The sequence below is a fragment of the Atractosteus spatula genome, chromosome 2 (assembly GCF_055471065.1).
Source record: "Atractosteus spatula isolate fAtrSpa1 chromosome 2, fAtrSpa1.hap1, whole genome shotgun sequence".
Taxonomy (NCBI): Eukaryota; Metazoa; Chordata; class Actinopteri; order Semionotiformes; family Lepisosteidae; genus Atractosteus; species Atractosteus spatula.
In genome coordinates this window covers 60,596,625-60,619,437 of record NC_142707.1, presented here as the reverse complement: position 1 = coordinate 60,619,437, position 22,813 = coordinate 60,596,625, and the positions used below count along the sequence as shown (strand labels likewise).

The following is a 22,813-nucleotide window of genomic DNA, read 5'->3' as shown; positions in this document are numbered from 1 at the left end:
ACTGTGGCTCTGTCAATGACTGAATGCTAAGGGACTCAAAGGTTTCATAAAAAACCTTATGAAAAATTTTGAAGATAATTCATATTTTCCTCATAAATGAGAAAGTCTCAGTAAAACTTCTGAATTGAAAACCAAATAGGCTTTTCCACCTAAAGCATGTTAGAAAATAATTGAATTTACTGCTTACACATTATGCTAAATGTCGTATACGTAGACCTCATCAGAATTATTAGCTTAATGACACTGAATCAAACACAATTTACTAGTTTGACACTATGGTAATGAGCCATTTCCAGGATTTCAACTGCCAGGTGTCATGCCTATAAATGCCACTTTTTGCATTTCCTTCACAAATTAGGCAATTCAGGTATTTAATGTGATGGGATCAACTATGTGGTTATTTTTAATTACTTAGTCTTACTCCTGCAGAAGTGATTGTACTGCAGGTACCTATATACATGTCTGAATGTATAGGTTCAGGTTATTACGGGGTGAATCACCTGTTATTGATGGCTTTCCTTGTGAATTTTGGTGGAGTTTATTTACCCTACTTTGTTTAATTTCAGTCCATGTTTTGCTTGAAATGATACATACTTTCATCGGGAAAGGTTCTTTCAGAGGGATATTAATACTCATGTTACTCATGAAAAAATGTCCCTACTGTATATTTTCAAAAGGATAAAGATTCCACACTTTGTGTGATCTGTACTTCCATCTCTCTAAATTGCTCGGAAGTCAAACTGCATGATAAAGTGCTATCATACCATCTTCTATTAATCCAGGAATAAACATATCTTCCAAACGAATGCACATTTCATGAATGTGATCATTATTTATAAGTTTGGACAGTCTATGTGTACTAATGATAGGAATCATCTTCATCTGTTTAATGAAATCGCCTCCATTACACAGGTGTGCCTGAGCTAGCGTTAGTTGAGTCATTGTCTGACTCTTACATGAAGTAAGGGTAGGCTTAAGTTCAAGAGAAACAAGCCACAAGGACAAGGCAATATTGATTGACCAAGGCTTGTTTTTCTTGTTTGTGACTGTCTGGGAAGTTGAGAAGCCACAATTGCTGCAGCTGCACAGTCCTGGCACAATATGTGAGCCTGCTAAAATCCTTCAGACGAATTACGGCCCTGTACTCAGGACTGTACTATTTATTTTCTATGTACTGTGCTCTTACTATTGTCAGACTTTTGAATTACTCATAATAAATCTGTGGAAAGAGTGTGGCCTGGGGTGAACGGGACCTGTGGGGAATTTATTGCTGGAGTTATTGCAGTTACAGTATTTATTTCCTGTTACAGAAGTTAAGTACTAAAAGGGTAGGATTAAGGTTTCAGAATTAAGGTAGGATTGGCCTGCCACAAGGTGGCACTGTTGAGCAGGAGCAGGACAACAGCTTGTCAGGATACATACTTCTTATAATAATAATAATTGCTTACACTTATATAGCACTGTTCTGGACACTCCACTCAAAGCACTTTACAGGTAATGGGGACTCCCCTCCACCACCACCAATGTGCAGCATCCATCTGGATGATGCAACAGCAGCCATAGTGCACCAGAATGCTCACCACACATCAGCTATCAGTGGGGAGGAGAGCAGAGTAATGAAGCCAATTCATAGATGGGGATTATTAGGAGGCCATTATTGGTAAGGACCGATGGGAAGTTTGGCCAGGACGCCAGAGTTACACCCCTACTCTTTTCAAGAAACACCCTGGGATTTTTAATGACCACAGAGAGTCAGGACCTCGGTTTTACATCTCAGCTGAAGGACAGCGCCAGATTACAGTATAGTGTCCCCATCACTATTCTGGGCCATTAGGACCCACATGAGCCGCAGGGTGAGTGCCCCCTGCTGGCCCCACTAACACCCCTTCCAGCAGCAACCTTAGTTTTTCCCAGGAGGTCTCCCATCCAGGTACTGACCCGGCTCACACCTGCTGAGCTTCAGTGGGTTGCTAGTTGTGAGTTGCAGAGTGATATAGCTGCTGGCATATCACTCTGCAACTCTACTCAGACTTAGAACAACTTTATTTTTCCACAGAGAACTTCATTGGTGTTGCTGGGTACATTAAAAACACAGTGCACAATGCATACAATGTACACTGATTAGTAGTCTAAAGTATCTTGTAAGCCGTAACAGAGCTGACCTGTTTTTCAACTCTTTCATTCAAATGTCAAGTTGGTGGTGCTGCAGGATTAAGAGATTTAGAAAATAATGAATGTTATCACTTCCACTACATTTTTTGTGATGTGCCCAGGAGTTTTAGGCAAATAAAGAGGTGATAGATCAAAAGTGAAAAGATAATAAGGTCACTCCTTCAGCGACCTTCTGTATGTTCAAATGAATGAAAAAGTGCTCTTAGGTCAGTGTGAATGCCTGCAATACTACTGGCCAACAGCAGATGGGGCAGATACTATATTTTATGTCCTATGTGACATAAACCCTAGAGGAAAAAAAAAATTGAGCAAACTGTCTGATAGCCCATGACAGCTAGAGTTATTAGTTTTACTTGTAAAGTAGAAATAACATCCTTAAATCAACTGTTTTTAGAAAGCCATCCCTTAGCTTACACAGAACTTCAAATCTTGACATTTCAAATGATAAACCTACTGTGTACATTCCCTGTATCCTTATGACACCATTAAACAAGTTATCAAAATTTCCTTACCTAGAAGAAGAACACAATTAATATTCAGAAGATCTCCAGGCACATCAATGAACAATTTGTTGAAGAACTCAAATAAAAGATAAAATACTGTAAGTTTCCAAATAATGCACAGAACCCACCACTATGGATAAATGGAAATGGTTATGAATTCTAGGTAAAGGTGTAAACACTAAAAATACAAAAACGTAACTAAGCATGTTTTCGCCTGGCATGGATCTGAGATATTGTCATGCCATGAGAAAAGGAACCACAAGAGCTGATTGCTATTTCAGCCATAAAGACCATTAAAATAAACCACAGAGGTCTCTCTAAGCTTACTGTCCTTGTAAAGGTTGTTCTTTGTCCTAAATAAACAGGGTTTACTTACTTCCAAAGAAAGAGTTTCTTGCAGTTGTGACTATTCATCGTGAGCAGGGTATATTAGCTCATTTTAAACATTATCACCATCACATTTTCTGTATGGCTCTGTGGTATTAATTAGATGGCTTACCATCATGGTATCAATGACCTTAATAGTTCCGTGCATTCATTCATATTATAATTGCATAAATACTGTTCATACAAAAAACGTTATTTATTCTATTACCAGATAATTAAGAACTTAATAACATTTAAGAACATTGTAACATTTACAAAGAGTTGGCCATCTGGTTCATTTAGCTCATTTCATTTTTCACTTACTCCTGGATAACGTACATTTCACTGTCCATGAATTAGGCTTTATGAAAGTAATTGGTTTTCTACATTATAATGGTAAAACATTAAGTATGTTGCCTCTGATATGATGGCATCAAAATTTAGAGACAAGTCAAGGAAGTAATAGGATTCCAGACAATTATTATTATTATAACCCTAAGGGTTGTGGGTAGGTGTTGAAGCCAATACCTGGGGTTCTTTTAAGAAACAACTGGATGAGATGCTGGGATCCATTAACAGCTAATTGCCAATGTGGTCTGGATGGACCCAATGGCTTCTTCCTGATTGTAACCTTGCTTTTCTTAACATATGATGTATCCTGAAGAGCATGTGGAAATAGTTGACAAATGCACTCTTGACCAGATGAAGGTAGAGAAGGGGGGAACACAAAAACTTTGATTACAATAACCAATGACATGACAACCATCACCTGTCTACACCATTGTCTGCAAGTCTTCCATCCCGTCCAAGCACTAGTTGTGCAATGTACAGTATCACCCTGGTTAGCAGCTGGCACATACTGTACTAGCAGCTTGAGGATACTGTGTTTTTGGGCTACATTACTCCATGAGCTACTAATCATTAAAACAAATTTGAAGTTTACCATGTAGATTGATACAAATTTGGCTGTAGTGCAAAAACCAATGCATGATATAACCATAATTATTGTATAATAATATTCATCAGCACATCTTTGTCAATTACTGCTTAGCCAATTCAAGGTCACGGTTGGCCTGTCCCAAGAAGCTTAGGGCACAGAGAAGGGTATAATCTGGATGAGTTGTCAGTCCATTGCAGGGCATACACACTCACACCGAGGCCACTTTTTACAGAATCCAACTAACCTCACCATGTCTTTGGACTGTGGGAGGAATCTGACTCCCATTGGAAACCCACACAAACACAGGGACAGCATGCAAACTCCATGCAGATAGCCCCCCTAGGAACTGAATCCAAGGCAGGGCCTCAGTCCTGCAAGGCAATAATGCTAACCACTGTGCCACACCTTTGTATAATAGTACATCAACATTAAGTGCATTAATTTGAATGTTGCAGGTGTCCACTTTTCATATCACTTAACATAAACCTGCAAAATTCAGTGCTGGACCTTTGACTTTCAAAAGGCAAGGTGACATAGATTAGGGCACAAACAAGTAACTTCAGATTGACAATGTAAAGTTATGTGCAAAGGAAAACGCAATTGAAACGATTAGGACAATGACAAATTATCAAGTCAAAGTCAATATAAGTTTTGCATTGAGGTTAAAAAGACATGACCCATGCGTAATATTTGAATAAAGCAATAAAGCGATATTTAGGCAGGCTGAATGCTTGGATATATTGGGTGTACATGGTAAATCTAGGGAGTTTATGTTGAAATTATACAATTCTGTGGTTACAACACATCTTTAATGTTGCAAAAAAAAGTTCTGGTCTTCATAGAAAGACACAGAAAACTTTGAAAAAGTCCAGAGTGGAATAAATCAGCCAGCTAAGATATGACTTACGTGGACAAAAAGAACCTGATCTTTTCAGACTTGGCACATGACATAAAAGGGAGGGGAGAACAGAAAGGGATTAAAGAAATAAATATGGTCGTTATTTCCAAGCAAACAGAGTGGGACTTACATGGACATGAAAATCAAGAAGTTATTCTAAGATATGAGAAAACCCTCTTTTCCACAGAGAACAGAACGCAAAGGTTGCGTTGCAGAGCTGCTGTATGATATCAAGGCTAGAACAGTACATGGGGACATTCTGAAAATGTTTAGCAAGAAGGCAGCCAACTAAGCTTCAGTTATCCTTTTTGCATGACAAGAATGTTGTAGCACAGTCAAGACGTGAAAGCCAGGCTAAAAACAAACAATCAAACAAACAAACAAACAAACAAACAAACAAACAAACAAACCATTGCAGTGCAAGGCAATAATATATTCTATATGAAATGGTTCATCACAGAGTTCTCAGTAATTGCAAGTAATTGCAAATTTACACTACTGGTTCAAAAATATTTTGAGCATACAAAAATGTATGGTGGCTTTATAAATGTGGTGATCCTGTTGCATGGGATACAGGCATTGAAATGTCCTTTGTTGCCTTTAATGTGTGCAACATACTGTAGAGGTGCTGTAAATGTCTGTGGGCAGCAAACAGAATTTCTAGGTAAGATGGCGAGATTTTCTTTTTCATGTATAATTCCATCAGGCTCAGGACATTGTTTTTACCTGCAAGATAAGTTTAAAAAACTTACAAATGCTAATTTCCATCATACCTTGTCAAATTTGGTCATGAGGTGTTTTTTTTTACATTATGCTATAGAGAAAATATTGTCCTAAAAAGTCTTTCACAATTAAACAGAAAATCTGAAATTGAAATTCATTTCAAGTTGCATGACCTAACCTCTCTTTTACATAAGACTCTAATAAATGTCCTACTGTGTAATATAAAGATAATACAGTATAAATCACTTTGTAAAGATGAAAATGATGTCTGGAGTTTAAAACAAATAGCAATTTCTGTTACTACATTTTTTAAATGCATACATTTAGTTGTGACAGAAATGTTGTGTTGATTTTTTAAAAATAAAATCAGTGTTTGAAGGCTTCTATGAAATGTGAAAAGATGGCTGCCAAGTCATTATGACATAGAGACCACTGTTGTGGCTGAATGCGAATGACAGCTATATCCTATACTGCAGACTGACACCGAATTAAGGTTGCCATGCGTATACCTCACACAAGTCTGGTGTAACCACCATGCATGTAATCAACTTTGTAAAAAATAAAATTAAGTTTATGTCTTCCAATGGCCCAGGAAATGGAAATGTTCTCATCATAATTTCTTCTTATTATGTTCCTCATGTCTTCCAAGGGCAACCTCTAACTGCTGTGGCCTACACCCCCTCCCCATACAGAGAATTATAACAAGTTTTAAAAGTATTCAGTTTAACTCTAGAACTGACTTGTCTTAACAGACTGTCCTTCAAGTTTTGAAGTGTATAGAGTACTTTTTTAACTTCCTGTGCTCTTTTCATTTTCTCTAAATACCTTAATTAGATCATCATTTTCCTACAGTATGTGACAAGTGAAATAAAGTGCCTTGATTCTCTCTTTGCTGGTAATTTGTTTGCTTAAGAGAGTTATGCTTCAGAGAATGACCTCACTCTTCTTCTAGAACTTGGCTAGTTAGTGTTACAAAATGGTTCCTACCTGCTTTTTGCTTGTATCTAAACAAATGGCACCTATGTTCCCCCTGATGTTTCTCCATAGCAGCTGCCTGTAATAACCTTCCTTATATTCTTACTCTTACCTTTTATTGCCCAGTGTTGACTCTACTTCGTCAACATTTTTGTATTATAACCTCAATTAGAAATGTTTAAGTCATTGTAAATCACATCTATTTTTTTCCATTAAGTGTTTAGTATTTAGATCTTTGTTGCTGGCATGCCTCCTGCATTTCCTTAAATGGTGGAACTCTTTAACTATTTTGTTGAAGTTTCATATAAAACTCTTTTTGGTGCCTTTTGTTGCTTTTATGATGTTCTATTTTAATATGACTTCCTGTAAGAGGTCAAAACAGATGAAGATGGTCCCTGCCACACAACTTTCGTTTAGTTTAATAATCAGTTTTTTTTTCCAATATCTGCTTTGTGTTGTACTATTGGATATAGTTAGATTCATATAATCTGTTGCTAAATTTCTAGACAAAAAGGTTGAGTGGCCACATTCCAGCGCTGGCCAACATACTGGAAAAGATATTCATTTAAAACAGTTCTAAAATAATTGGTTCAATAATAAATACATCAGATGGAAATGAAGATCAGAAGACACAGTGGCCTTATGGTATTCATTCGTTCCAGTGGCTAGATTAGTCCGGCTCTAATGTCGGGCAATTCTCTGAGATACCTGTTGAACTTGAAGTTTTGCTACAGGTGATGCAGTCAGTAAATCACAAGGAAGCTTATCAACTGACATGCTAAACTGTGGATGGAAAATATAGACGCTGGTGGCCTTTCTAATTTGAATGAGACTGACTGCCAGATAGGTGGTATGAAAATTAATTTTCCATGTCCTGTGATTGTTACTACTGGTTTTCAGACAGACAGAAGGTAAGCGCTCTATGAAGAAAGTGTCTTTATTGATATTAATATTAGTATTTTATAAAACTGTCAATGTTTTCTTCTTATGTTCTCAGCTGTGACGTTCCATTTTATGAAACAATATGTGATATTTTCTATAGTGATAAACAATGTAAAAGATGTGTAAACACTGTAGATGGCTTCTTTGTTACATTGATAGAAAGAGTGTTTCCAGCTAGGACATTGTAATATTATCTAATGATGATATAAATGATATGGCCTGTAAAAGTAAATAGTAAAAGGAAAATTTTTTTTTTAAAACATACAAGGCCCAAGGTAAACCGCACACATTTTTTAAAATGAAAACAACACGTAGTAGTAGTTTCTACAGCTTCTCTCCCAAGATCTGTAGATGTTGATGAGCATAACCAAAGTAACATTTAAGAGAAAGCACACTTTTGTTTCATTTGCAGGAGTTCATTGACTGAGGACCCTAGCCTTACAGCAAATAGCTCTCTTTGTACAGTAAGTCTAATTTTACACTTTGCCAGTAAATTAATAGATAGATAGATACTTTATTGATCCCGTGAGGGAAATTGCAGTTTCCCAATAGCAACTTTTGTTTTAAATCTCTAAAATTGCATGTTGCCATTGAATGAAAGGACCCCCCTCACAATGGTAATTTTAGATCAAATGTATTTTTCTTGTCCTTGTAAGAGCATCAAATTCGCGTCCAGCTGAGGGGACTCACACACTCTAGTCTGCTTATCACTATGGAAACCAGGGAAAGTTCTAGCCCTGTGAGCCGCTGTGGCTCAGGTATGGACTTTACTTTTACCTTTTTTGATACTGTGATATTTGTGGTATTCGGTTATTACTGAATATACACTATGTTACCCTTTAACATACTAAGTGTAGACACTATGTTATGGCTTAAACCTCAGTAGCTGGAGCTCTGACAAACACACAGTATATCATAATGTCTTCAAATCACTATTTTGGAAACCAAATCAGAAAACAACATCTGCTTTCATTATGAAAATATTTTTGTTCTGGTAATTGTTTCAAAATGACTAATTTAATTTAATTATAAAATAATTAGCTTTGAAGGAACCAAATATTTTCTACATTTTATTAAAGTCCTTGTTTGGTAATTTTATTACCATGATCTTCATAATGATAGTGTACTTTGTGTTAATGACATAACATTGTAATGAAACTGAAATATGAATGTAAGCATGGCTTTGGTGAAGTTCTCCGGGTTCACATTAAGCATACTGGAGCTTCTGTAAAGTGTGCTTTCATAACTTGTGAATTAGGGGGTTAGCAATAATGAATTCTCAATGAATGAATGAATTCTCAATGAAACAAAAGCTGTTACTATTTACTATTATTTCAATGTGCCCTGACATAACAGGATGTAACAATGTAATGTAAAAATATTTTTTTTTCACAAAACACAGTTTGCATACTATCAGGTTCCATGCATAACCATAAATGATTTTTAAAAAAATGCTTATTTTAGACAACCTGGTATCAACCTCAGATTTATTGCTACAAAGCTGCAAAAATGTAAGCAGAGAAACAGCTGCTTCAACCTCGGGTTTGTTTGCAAGTAAATCTGAACACCTTCAGTGTAAATGTGATATTTCACACTGTGAAAGCTTTGACCAAGCGGAAGCATAGAAACAGAAAAGGACCCAGAACTGAGCCCTGGTGAACACCAGAGGAGAACTGATCTGAACCCACCCATGGAGTCGAATTACTGTCTCTTGAGGAGATACAGTAGGATAAGAACTGTAAGTGGTACAGGATAAGAACTAAGCCAAAAGAGAACAGTATCTGTAACGCTCTCTAGATGAACAAGAAGAATATTATTGTTCACACTATTGAGTCCCAGTCAAAATAGGACATAGAGCAATTAAAAGATCATCAACATCCTAGAAAAGGACTTTTTCTGTGATATGAAGTATTCCAAAACCTGATTGAAGGTGGTTTATAAAAGTTAATACATATGTTTCAGAATTTTCAGTGAAAACTGCAATTTTTAAATAGGTCTGTAGCTTAACTTACTGTTACTAAAATGGCTTAGGTATATTTGTTTGGTAGAGTTTGGTTACTCAAATGCTTGGGTAATTTTATGCAGCACTGGTGTCAACAGCAATTTTATGTTCTGAAAATACACCTCCAATGCTCAAGGAGTCATTGATGATTTTTTTAGATAAAGAGAGAGAAAAACAGGAAGAAAGACGTTACAGTAGGTTGTTAATGGGTCTAACTGAGAAGTAATTGGTTTAGCTTTATTAACCATGTCAGTGAGGCTATGGTACAAGACCTGAGCAGCTAACCATATTTTACCATAGGATGAAGCAAAACTGGAACATTAAGGGCTTGATGTTATGGACAGATTTTCTCAATCTCTGTGGCTAAGAAAGCCAAAAAAAATATTACAGAGGCTCTGAGAGGTAAATAATGCAAAATAATAGTTTGGGTCTAGGAACTTATCCAGTAATGAAGAGCAAAGGCTTTTGGGTGTCATTGCCATTCTCAATAAGACTAGAGAAGTACTGGGATCTGACAGGGGCAGCAGAATCCCTATAAGCTAACATCAGTCCCGCAATACTGCAAAAAAAATGGCCTTTGGGATACAAATAGGTAGAAGAAAAATATAACCAGTGAACCAGTATCTTAAACAATATAATGGCACTTAACACAATCATTTCTGTTCAGTGTTCTGTTGTGTATATATCATGATAATGGACATACTGTATATACAGTGTGTATTATAAACAGTACAAACACGTTACTTATAAAAAAATGGACCTCAAAATAGATGAGACCATTACACTACAAAAAAGTACAAGATTTGATATTTTACATAGTTACAGGATTTCCATCACCATTTTTGTTATTTCAAAGTATAACAACTAAACAATAATAGAGATACTAGTTCTATCTATCCATCTGTTGATTTTCTAATTGCTTTATTCAATTTAGGGTCATGGCGAAGCTGGAGTCTATCCTGACAAGGAATGTGCACAAGGTGGGATACACTTTGGAAGGGATGCCAGTCCATCACAGGGCACACACAAACACACATGTAGACCAGGGCTAGTTTTCCCAGAAGCCAATTAATTTACCAGTATATTTTAGACTGTGGGAGGAAGCTGGAGAACCTATAGGAAACCCACACAAACATGGTGAGAGAATACAAAATCCTTGCAGATAGTACCCAAGCTCCGGAATTAATGATAATAATTGCTTACACTTCTATAGCACTTTTCTGGACACTCCGCTCAAAGCACTTTACAGGTAATGGGGACTCCCCTCCACCACCACCAATGTGCAGCCCCACTTAGATGATGCAACAGCAGCCACAGTGCACCAGTACACTCACCACACATCAATGTGTGTTCAATTTATTTCTCGTCCAAAGGACTGCACCATTTAATAGTATGGTGTTCCCATCACTGCACTGGGGTATTAGGATCCACACAGACCACAGGGTGAGCACCCCCTGCTGGCCCCACACCTCTTCCAGCAGCAACCTTAGTTTTTCCCAGGAGGTCTCCCATCTAGATACTGACCAGGCTCATACCTGCTCAGCAGCAGGTTGCCAGTTGTGAGCTGCAGGGTGATATGGCTGCTGGCTCTTGCCTGAGTCCAGGGCCCCAATACCATGAGGCAGCAATATTAACCACTGCACCACTGTGCCACCCAAAGTATCTCTAAATTCACAATATCTAATCACATGGAACAAAAATTAATTTGGCAAGTAATACCTATGTTGCAAACACACCTGCCATGTTTTCTGTTGCAAATTAATAAACTTTAATAATGTTATTTACCTTGTGATTACATTATCATGTCATTTGTCATTGGTCTGATAAATAAATGTTGGTGCGATGAACTGGTAACCCAAAGGACAGGGTCATGGTTAAGTGCCTAGAAGCACATATTAGAAAATAATGCTTTTCACACTCCAGATGCTGATACCTCATGGAAAAAAGAAACAACAGACAAGTTGCCTATTTGCAATAGTGATGCTTTATGACAATGATGGATAGGTAGAGTAAGCAGCAAAGATTAGCCAAGATAATGAAACTTCATAGGTTTGTAAAGTTTAGATTAAATTATCAGAAGTCGAGCTCTGAAAACCTCTAAGAAAGGACTCTCCTTTGTTATCTACCTGAACTGGTTATTCCAATTTGAGAAGAGCTATGGGTCTGAACAGAAATACTGGATACTATTTCCACACCAGAAATACACTGACCTTCTCTGCATGCAGACTGTTCAATATATGCCAAACCAATCCTAAAAGGATAAAAGAGTGGCAAGAACTCACTAGAGATTAGATTGAAATGAAGCTACATAGTCTTGACCTGAACTGCAAGGTAATTAGGGAATTGCCCTGTGTGATGCTGTCAGACCAGGGTGAAAATGGTCTATCACCGCTTGGAACAGGATGGAGTTGAAGATTACTTGGACTGGTAAAATGAATTTGCCATTACCCATTTCCTTTCTTTTACATATTAGAATTCTAAATAACTTTACGTATGCTCGTTGCGAAAATCAACACAAACCTCATAGAGAGGAACTGAAACAGTGCCTCAGAGATACATCACTGACCTTGGATTAAACCGTATTCCTTTGGTTTTGTAACAACCTCCGAAGCAAAACCTGAGCTTTTATTATCTCTAAAAGAATGACAATTTAGAAAAACAATTACGGTGTTGCCCCCTAATACGACTGGTTAATATGTATTTAATTGTGTCAATAGGTGTTAATGGTCGCAAGGTACAGTATATTTCTAATATTGTATTTTTATAAATTATAATTCTAATAGAAATCTAATATTGCAGAGACATTTATCAACAGAGCAAGGAATTAACTAAATGAAGGCCGCTATCATGATTTCTCAAACGTAGTTGACAAGTCTCTCTTCGGACGAAAAAAATAAACAACTTTCTACTTTCAACGGATTGACTTTAGTAACAAAATAATGTTGTACACAATGTTTCATTGTGTACACTTGCTTTTCTGACATATGGATATCATGTTTTTAACAAACATCGTTTTAAAATGCAATGACTTAACTTGAGCTATTATGGGAAAAACAAAACGTAACGTATCACGAAGAGGTAAAAACCTTTTCGTGTCTCTCCACACGCGCTAACAAGGTTGGCTTGGAGATAAAGGTTATTTACATTAATATACAAATATGTTTCTAATTAAAATGAAATATTAAAAGCTATGTGGATATGAATATTTTGTGGAAAAACCCTGCGTTGTTGGGTACGCTTTTAAACGAAAAGAAAAAGAAATTTACCCTGAGAGTTAACTGACTTGGGTTACGAGCGTTTAAGACCAGCAATGGAAACTTTTTTTCTTGAAGCGCTTCCCTGCTGCCTTCTACTTGGCGACATTAGAAAAAGAATAGCTTGTTCCGTTGATTTAAACCTTGCAGACAGTCTAACTTCCTTCCTGCTTTTTGTACATTAAACAAACGTGTAGCTCCGAAGCATAACGCTGAAGAACTGAACTGGTCAATACCGTAAGGATATTGAAATGACGCTGGAGAAGCAAAAACGCAAAGTCTAAGACTCGGACAACTAGATCGCTTCTCCTATGCGGAAATCGTGAAAGGGATTCTGCTTTTCAGAGCCTGCTGAGCAGATGTCGCTCGGGGGGATCTATTCAGAAGTTCTCTGGAGTAAAGCGGTGTCTAGGTCGTACTGTATTTCACTTGAGATTGAGGACTGGACAGGGACGTACCTCCAGTGATAAAAAACAGCCGAGCCTTTCTACAAGGTAAAACCAGCTAATTTCTTTCAGTAGGTCAGTTGCCGTAACTTTTGCTTGGCAAGTCTTGAAATTCTGTTTATGAACGGGGACTGCATGAAGAATGCTGTGCACGAGTGACGTTCTGGAATGATGCCTGGCTCCTCTGAGAGCGCTTTTAAGAAATTCACAGACTTAGGAAGTAAATGTTGCTACGCATACCGTTACAACGGCGCTTTAAATAGTGAAAACAACGAAGCAATTCTCCGCTGGACGTACAGTACAGAGCCAGGAAGGTGATTCATGTTGGTCTGCTGGTGCGTTTGACTGCAGCGGTGCTAAGGACAAGAACGAATTAGAAGCAATAATAGACATCTAAACAATAATAGAGACCTAAACGTAAAAGTTTTGTGTAGTTGAGACAAATAACATACATTAAAGTTATTTTTGTTTACTCCACATTTGGATTTTAAATGGTACTGTACATTCGCAGTTGCCTATGTGAAGTGTAGCTAAATGCTGTACCTTTTAGATTAAGTATTCCTAAAGTAGTAAAAGTGTGTATTAAACTTTAAGGGACCTTGAACGTGGTGAATAAAATGTATTTAATTCGTTTTATTAATTGTGTACAAACCAGTAGTACTGAAAGCGATGCAAAGTTGTTGCAACACAGTGATGCTTTTAAAAGCACATTCCACACTCAGGAATCCGAAGTACTGGCCGTTGATTACCATGTATAGACAAGTTTACGCTTGACAAGAACCGATTTTTTCAATAGAAACGATTTTGTGCTGTTTCTAAAACTTAAAAAGCCGCACGAATAAATACATTACAGCTATTAAAAATAAATTCCATTGCAAGCACGTAAAAGGCAGGTGATGTAAATTTGAACACGTGAGAATGCGTTTGCACATACTGTATAAACAGAAAAGGTAAAATGCTGAATAAAATATTGTTCTTTGTTATGGTTTATTATTCATCAGCATTTATGCTATTTTTATTAACATGCAAGGCAGTAAAGGCAGAAACGAATTAAAACCATGTGTGTTCAAAGCTGTGTATGAAGTTTTCTATTCAAGTGCGTTCAGTTATGGACCACTGAGATTTGTACAGCGAGTTACAAAGCCATTTTATATCATGTTACTTTAAAATGAAGAGGTGATTCAGCCTTAGTGAGCTTCATCGTTCAAAAACCTTAGAGCACTGTGGTTAAGATTAGCCTGTTTTAGTTTGTTTCTTTAGTTACATCACTGCATCGAATGTGGCCTGGTACTCAACCATTTAAATTGTTATTATAAAGAAGGCCAAACAGAACAGAGAAACTGGGATTGCTAGTTTTCATATACTCCTTGGATGCAAATTTTGCGAAACATATTGTTGAGTACAGCACTGTGGCATTTTTATTTTTTCCACACGTTTGATTTTCAACCAAGTAACTCCACATTTGTGTGAGTGAACGATGACTGATACCTTTTATTAGATCCTTAAACCAAATCATTGATAGGCTAGTCGTGGATCTAGGAGGACTCTGCCCTCCCCACACTCTTGTTCAGTAGTGGTCACTGTGCTGTGTTGACAGGAAACAAACCCAGATGGTTTTTGCACACCTGCCTACTGTATGTAAATGGAAAAAAGACAGTACTTCATTTTAGGATAGATTAAAAATGACCATCTAAGAGTATGTAATATTTTCAAATTAATCTTTAATATTTCATATCTGGACCAAAGACATGAAACCACATTTTAATAATGTGCCAGAAAACTCTAAAATAAAAATGCAAGGAAGCAGTTGCTGGGTAAAGTGGCCCCTTTGTTAGACTTTGTGCTTCACAAATGGGAGTGAAAGAGCAATTTCAAAGACCATCAGAATAATAATGCATAAGGTCTCTTATTGGAGCCACTTCAAGTGCAGACATTTTAAAGGTCTGAATATTTTGACACTTACACTGGTACAGTCAGACACTCAGGTGCAACTGAACTGAATCTACGCTGACTTAAGGCAATTGAGCAAGTACAAGTTTCGTAGTGATGGCAGAAGGTTGATGTTTTCAATTGCCATTGTGAAGAGGCAATGTGACATTTACCTGTCTCTGCAAGGAGTTTAGAGGAATCCAAAACCCTAAACTGTCTTGTGGCACCAGGCCCAAGCGCACAATGCTCTCCTCTGAGAAACTGAAGAGCTCCCTAATGGTGCCTCAGTTCTCAATTTGACTAAGTTTATTGTTTTCGGTTTCCCCACCCTTGCCCCTGATTAATACACCTCTTCCAAAAATATAGCAGCTGAAGTTCAGCGATAGATTTCCTCTTGTAGTTGTGTCCCTGGAGAGGAGGCTAAATTATCCCGTCCTGAACCAATACACAGGAGTATTCCCTGTTTAAGCATTTGTTGTTATTTATTACATCAGATTCTTTTGACGAGTTCTGTGAGTTGGTATTATGTCAGCTTTAGAAATATAGTCGCTGTCGTTTTATAGACTAGTAGCCAACTGTAACTGGGTGAAAAAATACCGTATGAAACTGTTTCTGCTTCGTTGGCTTAGTGACAGCATTTAAAAGTTAGGAATTTGTTATGCAGGTACCAGGGCCTTGCTCTGAGGAGACCCTCACCTGTAGATAAAGATTGATTTTAATATTAATAATATAACTAGTGTTTGCTTTTATGTGACGTCCACCTACAGTTGTAGGTTCAGATTTGTACCGAGACTCCTGTACATTTATGAAATGTAGTTTGACTTACGCCTCTTATCTTAGCAACGCCTAGTTTTTTTGAAGGTACTTCTCTAGAGCTCAGATTAAAGCCAGACATTGCTGTCTAGGTCTAGGTTATGTCACTAACTGGGAGTTGTGACCAACCAGCGCTGCACCACAAACTAGCTTGCTGAGTGACAAAGGCCCTTGTGACTTACACTACAATCCATTCACTGGGAGCTGCATCACTCTTCTAACTTATGCCAACTGCGCTGTGCAACTTGCTGTGTCCGGAGGCTGAAGGGCTTATAAGTGAGAATTTTGGAGGAAAGTGCAGGGATGAAGCTCGTAGTGATAGTTTACTATACTGTCATCTGAGACTCTGAATTTGGAGCTTATAAAAATAATTAGCACCTCCGTATGTAACCATTAACCTAATAGTGACAAGAGAGACCGGGTGCAAACAAATCAGGATAAAACAGCATTTATCTTTGTTTTTAGTAGCTATGCTACATCGCTTAATAGCTTTCATGCAAATGCTTTTAAACCGAATTGATCACTGAATATGTGGGATAATCTTAACAATAAACTAAACAAATAGTGCTTGCTTTTGGTACATGCAAAAATGTTAAGCAAACATTCAAAACCTTTAAAACGTGTTGAATTAGCTCAATTTGTTGATAGTTTTCTATTTTGCCTTTGTTGCTAATATTCCTGGTTTATCTTTGTGTGATGCCAGAATCCTGGTCTGCTTAATTTATGATAGTGTGAGCCACAGAATATCACTTTAAAAAGTAATGTATAAATACACACAGAAGAAACACAAATACATGTTTCCACACCATCTATTTCTATTGTTTCGTCTGACGTTTTCACTGTGGTTCTGCCAATTATTACTGATTCTGAACGGCCTAATGCTGTAAAGCACGTCTACAGCTATTGCCAATCACAGTCGGTGAAAAAAACATTCAGCTTATGTTAATAAAAAAAAACGTTAATAAAAAAAAAACAGGGCAAAATGTTTTAAGCCCAACATTAAAGTAAAGGAAAAACAATCAATTCTTTAGTTTTTTTTTAAATGGAGACAATCGGCACCGTCTGTGTTCTGACCAGATGTATGACTGCTGAGTTTCAGTGGTTTAAAGGAAATGGCTTAAATACTTGGAAGGAACTATATAAATTACAAAACTGTGCAATTAAGTACCTGTTTAATATATTAAAATTCACAGTTTTGCTTCTTAAAACAGCAGCTCTTTTTAATTTGTCCAGTCTTCCATGACAGGGGACACTTCAAGGACCCTGATTAACTGTAGAACTGGCACTATTACTTCTTTATTGTTTCAAAGCAGTAGTGCTATCATCTAAAAAGTTAGTCATAATGCCTTTGATTGAAAATTGCAATTCTGTATTTTTTTTATTTTGAAGTTTGTCGTGTCTTCACTAAACTGATATCCTTTTCAATGTATTTTTTTCCCCCAGTTTCTTTGTTTATGGCGCTGGATGTGCTGAAATAGCCTCTTCAAACAAGCTTTCTGCGACCCTGGCTTTCTCTGACCGTCGTTGGTGAACCTCGCCCTTCTGTCTATCTTCGCTCCCCATTTCAGGAAGGCCATTTGTCCCTTTCTCGCTCCCCCCAAAACAAAAATCATGCTGGGGTTGAAGAGTCAATGGAGCAAACAAGATCAAGGCTAAATGGGAACCCTTCAAGTGACCAACAGCCTGATATTATGGCTGCATATGCCTTGAACAGCTTAATTATGATGAATGCAAATAATCTGAAAAGTGACAGCAGTCCTCGGACTGCAAGGCCTGTACTGCCTGTGCCAGATCGAAATGCTACCTACTGCCAGGTACTGGTGAGTGGGGGCCGATACAGCCCGGGGAGCCTGAGTCCTACGTCTCCCAGGACCTCCTTTGTGTTCCCCAGCCCCAGCAGCCCGAGAGGCCGGTCTCCCACAAGGCTGCCCGATACCTTGGGGGTGTCAGAGGGCAGTCGGGCGAGGAGGTTCAGCAGCCCCAGCCGGGGGAGGTTCAGTGACGATAGCCAGCCACCTAGCCCTGGGCCGTATGGGGAGCTGAGTCTGAAACTGGGCTTTCCCGAGGAGAAGCAGATCAGGCGGATGGTGCAGATTCCACAGATCCACCGGGAGTTACAAAACGTTGAGGTGAACAAAAAAGTGGACCTGTTTGAGGCCCAGATTTCGGACCTCCGCACCAGGGCGCAGAACTCCGGGATCCCGCGGAGTCCCCGGAATGCCCGCAGGCCCTCCTTTGCCTCGGAGCCGAGCGAGGCTGCCAGGGAGGCCTCCCCTCAGCGACAGGACAGCCTGCCCTGTATCCCGAAGGAGTTCCAGAATGGAAAAGGATGTGGCAGCTCAGACAGAGAACTGGAGAACTGCATAAAGGAAAACAGCCTGGGTGACCCAAATAGGGAACAGGGCAGGCAACATGCAGACAAATCAGCAGGAACTTGGACTAAAGCAGACAGTTCAGCCAGCAGTCATTCCCCTAGTTCACTGGGGGTTGGCAAGAACTTGGCAGCAACTGAGCAAGCAGCAGCAACAGCAGGGTCCAGCCCTTGCTTGACTAAGGAAGGAGCCGAGCCAGCGGAAACCCAGCAGCAAGCTACTGCCTCTGCTTTAGGTGAGGGGAACTGCCCTGAGGTGGGGAGCATCCCCTCCGTCATTGTAACAGACCACGGGATGGAGGCGCCGGGGGAAGGGGCCGACATGCAGCCCAGCCCTCACTGTGCCAGAGCGGCGAGGAAGCTCTCCTCTTCCTCCAACTCCTCCACCGGCTTCTCGTCCTCTTGGGAGGAATCGGAGGACGATATCTCCAGTGACCCCGAGCGTGCGGAAGGACAGCCCTCCGCCTTCCTTCAAGCCGAGCAGCAGAGCAATCCTAGAGCGGTGAGTCTGGCCATTTCGGCATGTTTTCTCATCTCCTTTGGTTTAGGAATAAGGGGTCGTTATGGTCTCTGCATGCAACACAACTGGCCATTTTTAAAATTATGTCCCGGCCCGTAGTGTACAAGCCAAGATAAATCGTGAATGAGTTACCTTTTAAGCCGTGAATTAAAAATAATGATTAACATACTATATATTTTATATTTGTATATTTATACAAAGATTGTTTGGAAAGGGGATACAGCTAGATGTTTTTGTAGATTATAACTGAGGGCAAAAAAAAACTAAAGTAAATTTTGTGGCAAACCAACCACAAGGAAAATAAATAAAACGTCACTCTATAGAAATCTACAGAACAGAGGGGGCATTTAGGAGCTATTTTAAGATCCCAGGGAATCCCAGGGGATACTGGGTGGGAACTGCACACACTACAAATAGAGGGTTTGCCTGGTGTGCCAAAAACCAAGTGGTGTATGTGTCTTTAAAAAAGTTTGTCACTTTTAACTTTATAGTTAAAATTGCTTTTGTGTTTTGTTCACTAGTAAAAAGGAAAACTGAAATATTTGCTGAAAGACCAACCTCTCCTGTGTATAAATCCATAAGGTTTGCATAAATTGATCATAGATGGGCCTTTTCTTTAAAACAAAACATAGATATAAATGCAGGCAAAGATGAATGGACAGAATTTATAGTCCACAGGTAGAAGGAAGGATAGAACATGAGCTGGGAGATCTGGTGTGGTAGAGAGTCCCTCCACATGGATAATTATCCCACCCTACTTGGCTTTAACAGTGTTTGTGCACAATGATATTCCATTAGTGCTCAGTCCTGGGAATTTGTTATTTCATGTCGTGGCTTTCTTCAGGGGTGGATCTGGATTGTGACATTGTTTCAGACATAAAATGGAGAAGCAAAATGTGTCACAAAAGTTTATATAGGAACTGTGCATTTCTAAAAAGACTCATACAATAAAGTTATTCATGCAATGTGTATTGCTTAATTACAAAATTATATCTTCATAGATATTTAGGTTTCAAACAGAAGTAGTGTAATAAAGAGCTGTCCCATGGATTTGTGACTTTTAGCACGCAATTAGTTTAACACACAATAGAGCTGTCTGTACCATTATCACATATCAGCTATCTATAAACACAGAAGATAACTTCTGTCTGCATTACTTATTTTTGAAGTTAGTGAAGGATTGTAACAACATGTAAAAAATAATTAAATGTTCTCGTGCTGTAGTTAACAAGTCGTGACGGACTAAAGCTAACTGTAACACAGAGCAGCTTGCATTTGCAAAATGTCTTATCGACTATCATAAAATAACTGTTCTTGAATAACCTTGTGACATAAAGTACTTTAGATATGCACATCTTTGACAGTTATATACTCAACAGGCTGTACATCAGTTTAACATATATCATCCAGTGTCTTGGTTATGATGTCTTTTCAGCTCCAAATGTGCAAATATTTATTTTTAAAAAGCCATTGACATTCAGTAAATACTTGTATGTCTGGCAGGTGGCCTGCAGAAATGCAACGTGGCTTTCCTTATACTTGTCAATTTGCTATGTTTAGCTTGAACTTTTAAGAAGCAAGTCGATTGACTCTCAATGAGTTATTTGATAACTGATGACATGAAAGTAATGCAAAGGCTTTTAGCTTATCTGATTTCTTATCAAAGCATTTGGATTGCTTTTTTAGCCTTTTCCTAGTATTATTATCATTAGTGTTAGTAATCTTTTGTCTTACTTTATAAGCACAGGACACAGTTTTTATGATCTTTCAGGTTCAGTGTAGTATTCGAAATAACAGGTCTTTCTGAACAAAAATAATACACTGTATCACTAAGCTGTTTCACAAAGGTCTTCCTTCAATTCTTACTCATCTGCAGGACTCTTAACACAGAAACACACAGATTAAAAGACTCCTTGCCTTTGCAGTTAGAGCATTTGGTAAAAACTACTTTCTACACTGAAGCATGGTGATCTAAAATGATCTGGATTTGAAAAACCTTTTGTTTAAAATATTAAGACTGAATTCTCACTAATCCTTTTGGTAATTAATTGTGTCTATTCTTTTACAAAAAGCCTATGTAAATGGATCCAACTGAAAATTGCCCAGGATGAAACAGGCTCTGATGTGAGTGGGTGTGTGTCAGTGTCTGTGTGAGCCCTCTGATGGACCGATGTCCCATCCAGGGTGTAGCCTGCCTTGTGCCCGTTGCTTGCCGAGATAGGCTTCAGCTGTCCCGTGTCCCTGAACTAGAAGAAGCTGTTAGAAACTTTATATATTATAGCCATTCACAGAACAAAATTGTATGCTGAGCTTGAATTTTGAGCAAAAAAAATCCCAAATTTGGATTTTTCTGCACTGTAAGATGAAAGGTATTGGGTTAAGTTAATTGATGTTCATAGGAACTCGGAATCCGCTCTCACGGAGTTTAATATGTGCAAAAGCATGCTGCATTAACTTAGAATTAGTCTGGATAATAATGCTATAAGGCCATAGAGTGACTTAAGTACTCATGAACGAAATGCGTAGTGTCCCAGTCTGGACTGAGGAAGATTCTGTATGTGTTAAAAGCAACATAAAAAGCCATTATACAATAATTGGATAATATGCTTAAAATATTCTTAATGGGATTGCAGTGTTTTTGTTAGCAGCTGAACATATGACAATGAATAGTATAAATGAGAAAACCATGTGACTTTGAAACACACAATATGGCACCTTTACTGCCTTATCCTTGGTTGGGGATTAGGAGGACAGAACTGTGCAGTGCCTGACCCCTGCAAGTCTGAAGATGAAGATATACATCCTGGAAAGCCCTTTATCTGCACGCTTATGAAAAAGACAGAAAACCTATCTGAAAGAGGATGTTATATAGGTTGTGGTTTAGCGGGTTTACGTAATGTCCAGTAGATCCTGTATGTGTAAATATACTTAGTACCTAAGGGCATGTTCTGAATACGTATTAAAAAAAAGACTTTATTTGAATATTGGATTAGTTCCATAAGGTTTCACCTCATGGCCTCCCACAATACATCCTGGAAGTACAGTAGTTATAGCACTTTTTTCCCTTTGGATAAAAAAGGCAGCACAGTTAGTTTTACAAATGTGTGTGAAAAACTTGTTAATAACTTCCTGAACTATTCAGAGCAGAACAGAATACAGATGTACTGTAGAAGGTGCTATGGACACGCCTTTAGAGAGAAAAAATGATTATATCCATTATTATTTCTCGGGTTTCGTCCATGTTTTCTTGCAAACTGCTGTGACGTTACACGTACCCTGATCTCACACTGTCTCTGTTTCAGTGTTACAGTTACAGTACACTGAAGGCAACAGCTTGTTTGCCACAAGCAATGCAAGTCTGTACTCCTCCAAGTTTTTAAAAGCGTACACATATAGAGTTGTAAGGAATGGAAGAGAAAAAAATCATGAAATGTTGTAAAACGACAGACAAAGTTGTTCTAAAACAGGTTGAATGGATTGGTTTGTAGAAACATTTGAATTGAGAGTGCCAACACTAATTCTCTTTTGTGTCCTCTGATTTCCTTTTTGTCACAATGTCTCCAGTCCAATTCCTTTGTACTGTACATTCTGTTTTTATAATTTAAGGCATTTTATTATTTTTTGTTTACTTTGGCAGGACACTTCTGAATATAATCATTAGGTCTGTGTAAGTGCAGTGTTACCCTTCCACAAGGCAAAGGTGCCTTTTAAATCGAGATGTTCTTAGTATGTCCACCACAAACATTGTTAGGATGAAATACAGCATACTGTGGTTCAAAATTGGTATTGTTTAGGCAACTGGTAATGTAAGTGTGCAGGCGACAGTCTGTGTTTTAAGTCTCTTAGACACATATGAAAACAAGACATTTCATTTTATGCGTCGTGAAGGAGAGTATGTTGTACATCGAACATAAACAGACCCAGTGTAAGTCATAGCATTAGTCACTTTGAAATTGTTT

The 22,813-nt window shown here is 38.2% G+C and overlaps 1 protein-coding gene across 1 annotated transcript in view; it reads left to right on the top strand.

Annotated features, from left to right (window-relative positions):
* The first annotated feature begins 12,937 nt into the window (after positions 1–12,937).
* Positions 12,938–22,813, top strand: part of itpkb (inositol-trisphosphate 3-kinase B) — a 63,007-nt gene continuing 53,131 nt past the window's right edge. Inside the window, exons 1-2 of the mRNA XM_088908694.1 lie at positions 12,938–13,269; positions 17,407–18,836. Of these exons, the coding sequence (XP_088764820.1) occupies positions 17,595–18,836 (1,242 nt within the window). The 5' untranslated portion in view covers positions 12,938–13,269; positions 17,407–17,594. The remainder of the gene's footprint in view (positions 13,270–17,406; positions 18,837–22,813) is intronic.